The following is a 9,525-nucleotide window of genomic DNA, read 5'->3' on the forward strand; positions in this document are numbered from 1 at the left end:
GTTATGAGAAGATCATCCACATATAGAAGAATGATTACGGGTTCATTCTTGTTAATTTTAGGTATGTTCTATGCTAGAACAATTTATTTCAATTTTCACAGTTAGCTCAATATATTTTCTAGATTAGCAATCGCATCAACATTAAAGTAAATTGCAGATAGAACATAAATATAAATCGTAGAAGACAAGCCAAGACAAGAGGACACAAGATGAGGCGCTAGCCAGGGACAAATCCCAATGTGGGGAAACCCTTGATCAATTCTTCTTATATGTTCTTCAATAGTTCAACAGAGAGAGAGAGAGAGAGAGAGAGAGATAATACTTTTACAACAGAAGTCGACACTTTGACTTATCTAGATAAGAGCATAGATCATCTCTAAAAAGATGATACATGAGATCAGTTGAAGACGTGCTGCTTCAACTGATTCTCCAAGGTGACTCCTTCACCTATCGTTGTGCTGCATTTCGTCATCATGCTGCACCTCATCGTGCTGCACCATGCTGCACCCATCATCACTATGCTGCATCTTGATTCTCATCACGCTTCATTAATCATGACTGTACCCATCATTGTACTGGATTATGTGCCATTGTTGCACCATGTTGCCATCCTGACCTATGTGTTAGCTGCACCTTGCTTGCTTGTTGTCCCTAGCATACTTGTTTTCCTTAGCATGCTTGTTGTTGCATGCTAGTTGTCCCTTGCATGTTAGCTGTAACATTGCATGCTTGGTGTATTTGCTGTTAAGTACCATACAACTGTCCCAATGTTAGTTAGTTGTCCCTTGCATGTTGCTCTCCTTCGGAGACAGATGCTCTGGCTGTTCCGACAGTTCCCGACAGTTCTAGCTTTTCCGGCTTTTTCGGCTTTTCCAGCATTTCCGACAGTGCCAACTTTTTCGACAGTTCCGACTTTTCCAGCAATTCGGGCTTTTCTGGGTTTTTCGGCTTTCCGACAGTTTTGACTTTTTCAGCTCTTCCGACAGTTTTGGCTTTTTCGGCTTTTATGGTAGTTTCGGCTTTTCCGGCAGTTCCGGCTCTTTCGACAGTTCCGGCTTTTTCGACAGTTCCGGCTTTTTCGATAGTTTCGGCTTTTTCGACAGTTCCAGCTCTTCCGGCAGTTCTGGCAGTTTTGGCTCTTCCGATAGTTCTGGCAGTTTTGGGAGTTTCGACTTTTCCGACAGTTCCGAATTTCTGCCCTCTGGATCAGGGCAACATTATCCCTTAGGAACTCTCCTCCTACTAAAACCCAAAGACAAGTAGAGAGAGGAAGAGATCCCAAGTGTGTGATGATGAAGTGTCCAAATGAGGAGAATGCTCCTTGTATTTATATGCAAAATGTTGAGGTTAAATAGACATAACTGTTGGGCTTCTGAGCCTACATAAGTTGCTGGTCGACTTTGACAATTTTTCCATAATCAAAATTAATTCATATCTCCATAAATACTTATCAGAATTGGATGATCTTTAGATCAATCTACACCTCTCGATGAGAGGAATCTAGGAAAAATATCAGTAGTCACAAATAAGGTGATCCACAGGGAGTTTGGCCCTAGTTGCCAATTTTAACACTCCCTCTCAACTAGGGAGAACTCTGTCAGCAATTCATTCCAACCTGAGATCCGGTCTTCCAATGAAGTGATATTTAGGTACGCCATATTCTGTTGCGCCATTATGATAATATTCTCTGTTTCGACTTCACCCTTGGTGAATTTGAAAGGGATGAGGAATCCACTGATCCTTTTGTCCTTTCCCAATTGTCTTCAATGATTGCTTTTTCACTCTTGCTTGGGCATTGTCTTCACCTCAGCTCTTATCCCAAGTTAATTTTAGGTATGTTCTATGCTAGAGCAATTTATTTCAATTTTCACAATTAGCTCAATATCTTTTCCAGATTAGCAATCACATCAGCATTAAAGTAAATTGCAGATAGAACATAAATATAAATCGCAGAAGACAAGCCAAGATAAGAGGACACAAGATGTGGCGCTAGCCAAGGACAAACCCCAATGTGGGGAAACCCTTGATCAATTCTTCTTATATGTTCTTCAATAGTTTAGTAGAGAGAGAGAGAGAGATAGTACGTTTACAACAGAAGTCAACACTTTGACTTATCTAGATAAGAACATAGATCATCTCTAAGAAGATGATACATGAGATCAATTGAAGACACGCTGCTTCAACTGATTCTCCAAGGTGACTCCTTCACCTATCGTTGTGTTGCGTTTTGTCATCATGCTACACCTCACCACGCTGCACCCATCATCACTATGTTGCTTTTCATCACGCTTCATTAATCATAACTGTACCCATCACTGTACTGCATTATGTGCCATTTATGCACCATGTTGCCATCCTGACCTATGTGTTGGCTGCACCTTACTTGCTTGTTGTCCCTAGCATGCTTGTTGTCCCTTGCTTGCTTGTTGTCCCTAGCATGCTTGTTGTTGCATGCTAGTTGTCCCTTGCATGCTAGCTGTAACATTGCATGCTTGGTGTATTTGTTGCTAAGTACCATACAACTGTCCCAATGTTAGTTAGTTGTCCCTTGCATGCTGCTCTCCTTCGGAGATAGATGCTACGGCTATTTCGGCAGTTCTGACAGTTCCGACTTTTTCAGCTCTTTTGACAATTCTGGCTCTTCCGGAAGTTCCTGCTTTTTTGACTTTTCCGGCTCTTCCGACAGTTCTAGCTTTTCTTGCTTTTCCAACAGTTTCGGCTTTTTTTTCTGGTTCTTCTGGCAGTGCTAACTCTTTTGACAGTTCCAGCTTTTCCCGCAGTTCCAACAGTTCCGACTTTTTTGGCTTTTCCGGCTCTTCCGGCTTTTTCGACAATTCCAGCTTTTTCGGCTCTTCCAGCAGTTCTGGCTTCTCCGACAGTTCCGGCTTTTTAGGCAGTTTCAGCAGTTCCGACTTTTTCGACAGTTAGGGCAGTTCCGATAGATCAGGCAGTTTTGGTAGTTTCGACTTTTCTGACAGTTTCGACTTTTCCGATAGTTTTGGCTTTCTGCCCTCTGGACCAGGGCACCGTTATCCCTTAGGATCCCTCCTCCTACTAAAACCCAAAGACAAGTCGAGAGAGGAAGAGATCCAAAGTGTGTGATGATGAAGTGTCCAAATGAGGAGAATGCTCCTTGTATTTATATGCAAAACGTTGAGGTTGAATAGACATGACTGTTGGGCTTCTAAGCCTACATAAGTTGCTGGCCGACTTTGATAATTTTTCCATAATCAAAATAAATTCATATCTCCATAAATACTTATCGGAATCGGATGATCTTTAGATCAATCTACACCTCTCGATGAGAGGAATCTAGGAAAAATATCGGTAGTCACAAATAAGGTGATCCACGTGGAGTTTGGCCCTAGTTTCCAATTTTAACAATTCTTCACTACCTTGATATATAGATTCAGATCAACAAAACTCTTCGAGAAGCCCAAACTTTGTAGGTATATTTCCATCCTAGCATACCAAGCCCTTGGAGCTCTACTTAAGGCCATAAAGTGCCTTCTTCAGTGTATAGACGTGAGTCTCTCTATCATTCACTTCAAATCCCAAGGGTTGTTCTATATAGACTTCTTCATCGGTAGTACCATTTAGGAATGTTGTCTTGACATCCATTTGATGGATGTTCCATCCCATCGATGTTGCCAAAGAGACCAACGAATGTATAGTTGTGTATCTAGCTGTAGGTGCAAATCTCTCTTCATAATCGATGCCTTCTTGTTGGGAGAAAACCCTAGCCACAAACCTTGATTTATATTTATCAATACTTACATTTGTTGCATGCTTAATCCTAGAGAGCCACTTGGAAGTCACCGCAAATTTGTATTTCGGCCTAGGAACGATTACGAAAACTCCATTCATTATTGATTGATATTCTTCATTCATAGCATCTTTCCATTCTTGATGATTGACAAATCTTCAAAGGTGGATGGTTTTGCTTCAAATAACTTTGTCATATAGGCTGCATACCCTGAATATCTTTTAGGCTTCTTACTTTCCCTGAATGTACCCTTGGCTGCTCCATGTCGTTTTGCATCTTGAAGAGTAGACTTCAACCAATTAGGTCTCTTTTTATTTTCAATAATGATGACTTGTTGCACAGGTTCACTTGGACCATCTTCTTCATGATTGGAATCTTCTTCCTTCCTAGAACATTTTTCAAATATCAGTAGTTTTTCATCATCAGAGTCAATCGTGAGATTGTTAGATTTCTTATATGCAACACTTTCATCAAAGATCACATCTCGGCTTACTTCAATTCAGTGGCCTTCCTTTATGTAGATCCTATATGCCTTTGAAGTGTTACTATAGCCAACAAATATGCCTTTCATGCTTGTAGGATCCAACTTCATTCTTTTATTTTTTGGAATGTGAATGTAGATAGGACAACCAAATATCCGGAGATGGTCTACACATGGTTTCTTCCCAGTGAAAGCTTCTTCAGGAGTCATGTTTTCCAATGATTTGTGAGGACTTCGATTTTGAATGTAGACTGTTGTTTTAGATGCTTCACCCCATAGAAATTGAGGTAAGTCTTGATCATGTAACATAGGTCTAACACTTTCTTCAATTGAGTTTTTCATTCATTCTACTATTCCATTTTGCTCTGGATTGTATGGAACTATCAACTCCCTCTTAATTCCAGCCTCCTTATAGAAAGCTATGAGCTCCTTTGATGTGTATTCACCTCCATTGTCAGATCTTAGTATCTTTATCCTTCTTTCTATAAGATTTTCTACTTTCGCTTTGAATTCTTGAAAATTTTCAAATACTTCATCCTTGGATCTTAGCAAATAGATCCAAGTTTTCCTTGAATGGTCAACAATGAAAGTTACCTAGTATAACTATAGATGACCTCCTAGAGACTTTGTAGAAATAGGACCACAGACATCGGAGTGAATGAGATCCAGGTTTTCTTTAGATCTTGAAGCACTGCTTGCAAATGGTTTCTTAACATTTTTACCTAATGCACATCCCTTGCACACTCCTTAATGATTCTCCTTAAGTTTAGGGATGCCATTCACCATTTGAGTTTAGAGTTGGTAAGATTTTGTAGTGAAGGTGTCCAAACCTTCTATGCCAAAGCTCACATGGGCTGACTTCAATGTGAACCAAGGCTTGAGAGAGAGGGGTAAGTAACCTGTAGAGTCTTCACGAATCCCAATGACTTTTGCGTTGTTGATGCTAGAACATTTATCCCATCCCATAACATTTCCATCTATAAAAGAGACTATCTCCCTTATCTCCTAGACATGAAATAGAAAGTAAGTTCTTTTGCAAACATGGTACAGATAGAATGTTATTGGGATGTATGTTTCCTCCATTCTCTAGCTCCAACGAGGTTGATCCAATTCCTCTTACATGATAGCTCTTCTTGTCTCCAAGTTCGACAGAGTAGGAAGATTTTCCTCTCAATAGGGTCTTTAGTTGTTTGTGCTCACCTGTAATATGTTTGGATGTTCCATTGTCAATTACCCATATGTTTCATCTTCAAACGTACCTGTAAGTGCTAAGAATAACCCTTTGTCTTTTGTAGTAGAAGGCTTGGTCATATGACTCTTCATAGATAATAGGAGATTCCAAAATGCTTTGATGCCTTGCTTGAGGTGACTTGTCATCATAGAGAATTGCTTCAATGACTTCTTCAAAGATGTAGTGATCTTCATTATGCCCTTTGTCAACCTTAGCTCTAATACCATGGCTAGAAATCTATGGGTCTGCAATTAGGATGATTTCTCTTATACTTGATAACTGCTTGTGAGGTATTTTTACTTTTTTTCTTAGTTATTAGCTTCTTCTTTTATTATGTTGTTCTTATTATCAAACAACTACCAAAAACATGAAGATGAATAATACACAAGAACACAGGATGTAGGCTGCAAGCTAGGGGCAAAACCTCTCCACTTGAAAGGAAAACCCACAAATCTCTTCTCTTTTTATAGATTCTTCAAATGATGAATTCCAAGACCTCTAGACCAAGACCAATACTCTTCTAAGACCAAGCCAGACCTTCTGGATAATGTGCTTCTTCTATCCAAGTCAAACCTAGTCGAATCTCTTCTAGCTGCACAACTGCAATCCCTAGCTACAAAATTTCTGCCTCCATTGCAGGTCTGAAATTGTCGGCCCCTATAACAGTTGATTCATCCACACGTGTGGGCAAATTTAAGGCTTCCGAGGCTTCCTTTTGACCTTTGCTTCTGGTTGCTTCTCCTTTTAGGGCTTGTAGGTGACCTATTAGTCCTTTATTCGACCTTCTTTCTGCAACTTTCACAACTTCGATCTTGCAGCGGCAAAACCCTAGCCTTATCTTTGCTAGTGTGAGAGAGATAGAGAGATAACTCAAAAATCTTTGTCCTTCATGCTTCTTCCTTCTTCGCTTGCCTTTCTTATGCTTCTCTTTCGCTTGAATGATGAGAAGTGAGTGATTTTCCATAGGAGGTCGAGTTCCCTCCTATATATAGGCTTCCAAGGAGGACGTCATGCCCTAATGAGGCTGGCTTCTAGCTGCTAGGCCGACTTGGTCTTGGAAGGGTATTTTGACACTTTAAATACAAAAATAATTGTTTTGACACGTTACAATATGCCTAATGGGGTCTTCTTCATATGATGATGGCTCTACTGACTTCTTGACTCTATGACAAACCCTAGAAGCACTCAATGGGTGCTTGACCTCTAAATAAAATAACCTTGTGCATGAAACCCATGCTACCAAATAAATAACAATAATAATTTTTCTTCCTTTTTACAATATACAAGAATCAATAGTACATTTCATATTTATGAAGACCGGACCTAGTTACATATTTCAATAGGTGCTTGAGTTAGAATTGGGCAATCTAATATTGACATATATAAGGGGAATAGGCTGCTTGCCCAATAAACAATTGTCATTTAAATTTTATCCATCAACTCTTAAACAATGATGAATTAACACAAATCTAATTTTTATGAAATTGCCATATATCATATATGTATCAGTTTTAAATATGAAGGGAATGTACTATTGCAAAAGCGATCTATTGTTGAATATGTATAATTTTTCTATATTGAGATACCATGTTTCCATGGTTCCAAAATGTTTTGGGGTCATGTTTCCATGCCATATCTGTTTGGAAAGTGAGTTTAGTCTTACCCACCTCTTTTGAAGACTCCTTCAGGGAAATGTCATATTTACATTATGTTTGATATATTAGTGATATGTTGACCTTTCTCACATTCTGCGTAATGGCTATGAAGGACCCATCATGATTTGCAAGAGGTTACTGTAGGGATCTTCCATTTGTTTCAAGTTCTGCAGCCATTGCTTCATTGATATCTACCTACGGGCTTGTTGCTGTGTTCACTTTCTAACAATAAAAAACTGGATTAATTATTCCAGTCAAGAGGAGGTGAACAAGCCATACTACAGTCAGAGCCTTTAGACTTTTCCTCATAGTCTCTTAATCGCAAGATAGCATTTAATGTTTGTGCATGCTATGGGTCATCGTTACATAAGTGAATTTTTTGGATATTTATGCCTTCCATGTGGTTCATTGGTTGATATTATATTAGTGGGCATGAAATAATAGCTGTTATTAATTTTGGCAAGTTCAGAATTGTGGATGGCAATCGTTGCTGCAACTTTGCATTTACAAGTTTGCACATGCTCAAGATCTGCATCATCTTTTGTTGGTTGCCCTCACATAACATAATTTCTAAGATGTTGTATGCTTATATATCTTTTATTTTTTACTTGTGTAAATGCTCAAGGCAACTGCTTTGACCATATTTATCATGCTTGCAATTTTCCCATCCTATTGACTGCATTTTGGGCATCGATGGACATGAATGGAATTTCTTTCTTTTCTTCCTTTTGTTAGTGCAAGAAATTATAATTTTATTTCTACAATAATTTTTTGACTATGCAGATACTTCATTGTTCGCATATGCCTTCCATGTTTTTCCCCCATTTATACCACCGTTATATTGACCAAAATTATTTGTAACTATTTTTTTTAATGTTCTTGCAGGAATCTAGCAAGAACATCCAAATTGAAGCTTTCCATGTATTCAAGGTGCCTCTCTAAATTGTGTAGAGATTATTGTTTGTTCCATGTCTCTGGTTGCTTCTTTTGGATTTTAGAAAGATTTCAATGCATGACATATATCTCTGTACAATTACTGGTATGGGGGTGTGTATCATTTTTAGGTGCTGCAGAAACTCATTTTACCTATTTTTGTAGGTCTTTGTGGCCAATCAAAATAAACCACCTGAAATTGTGAGCATACTTGTTGCCAATCGGGAGAAGCTACTTCGTTTTTTCAGTGAATTCAAGACTGAGAAAGGTACAAGTGCATTTTCTTTTATTTTCTATTTCTTTTTTCCAAGGAAATCTTCAGAGAATCCCCCTTCTTTCCCTGGAATATCTAGATGGAGGGTGGCTCAACTGCTGGCCACAATAGTGGCTTTTAAACCCTAAAGGACTTGACTATATTTGAACCTGTGACCTATGGCCTCCACGTGGGCAGTTATATTTTCATTTGTTATGAGTAAAGGAATCAATAATTCGTTTTGCCATGTTTTCCCCCAGAATATTGTTTTTTGGAAAAGTCCAAATTGCAGTTCTGCCAATGTGTTATTTCCTGTGTACTGGCTCACAGGGATTACAATCTTTAGCTGAAGTAGGTCTCTTTTCAATGTTGTGCAGAGGATGAACAATTTGATCAAGACAAGGCTCAAGTTGTGAAAGAGATTGCTTCCTTGGAGCCAAGGGATCGGACATAATATCCTGTCTGTGATCTACTACATATGATCCTTTGTGATCAGAGCTTCTGATTTTCTGCTGGAACTTGTACCAGTGGAAACAACACTTTGGAAGGTTGGACTTGCTTTTGTTGGACACTAGGACTGATGTTACACAGGCCGTGTTTGCAATAATGTGGATGTTAGGATATATACTTTAGAAGGTAACATATATGTAAGGCCTTCCTGGCCCCCAAGGAATCTGTGAAATAAGGATTGGTTTGTTTCTATATTTCCGTAAACTGTCTAAATATTATTTGACCATTGTATCCCTCTCTCAATAATATCAAATTTTGCTGAATTCTAGTGCATGCTTGAAGCAATACTGTGTAAATGTGCTGTTTACTGAGCTGTAGTGTGGTCAGTGGAGCCTCTGTAATATCCACTAGCCATTTAGGGATGCTCTTAATACATTTTATAAGAATTTTAGAGTCAGGCATTTACTTCTTTGTCCCAGTGTTTCATGCTTTGACCAAGACATATCTATTTTGAACCAAAATGTAATTTGATAGTATTACTGCTATTGAATTGTAAATGTGATTGTTCCCCCTCTCTCAACAATATCAAAGTTTGCTGAATTCTAGTGCATGCTTGAAGCAATACTGTGTAAATGTGCTGTTTACTGAGCTGTAGTGTGGTCAGTGGAGCCTCTGTAATATCCACTAGGCCATTTAGGGATGCTCTTAATACATTTTATAAGAATTTTAGAGTCAGGCATTTACTTCTTTGTCCCA

The 9,525-nt window shown here is 38.8% G+C and overlaps 1 protein-coding gene across 1 annotated transcript in view; it reads left to right on the forward strand.

Moving 5' to 3' along the window:
• LOC149261049 (putative MO25-like protein At5g47540) overlaps nt 1-9,092 on the forward strand; it is a 92,722-nt gene extending 83,630 nt beyond the window's left edge. Inside the window, exons 9-11 of the mRNA XM_089421593.1 lie at nt 8,019-8,063; nt 8,232-8,334; nt 8,697-9,092. Of these exons, the coding sequence (XP_089277719.1) occupies nt 8,019-8,063; nt 8,232-8,334; nt 8,697-8,773 (225 nt within the window). The 3' untranslated portion in view covers nt 8,774-9,092. The remainder of the gene's footprint in view (nt 1-8,018; nt 8,064-8,231; nt 8,335-8,696) is intronic.
• Nucleotides 9,093-9,525: the final 433 nt, after the last annotated feature.

The sequence above is a fragment of the Pinus tabuliformis genome, chromosome 6, assembly GCF_031772625.1.
Source record: "Pinus tabuliformis cultivar Carrire ecotype Pingquan chromosome 6, CPIR1, whole genome shotgun sequence".
Classification (NCBI taxonomy): Eukaryota; Viridiplantae; Streptophyta; class Pinopsida; order Pinales; family Pinaceae; genus Pinus; species Pinus tabuliformis.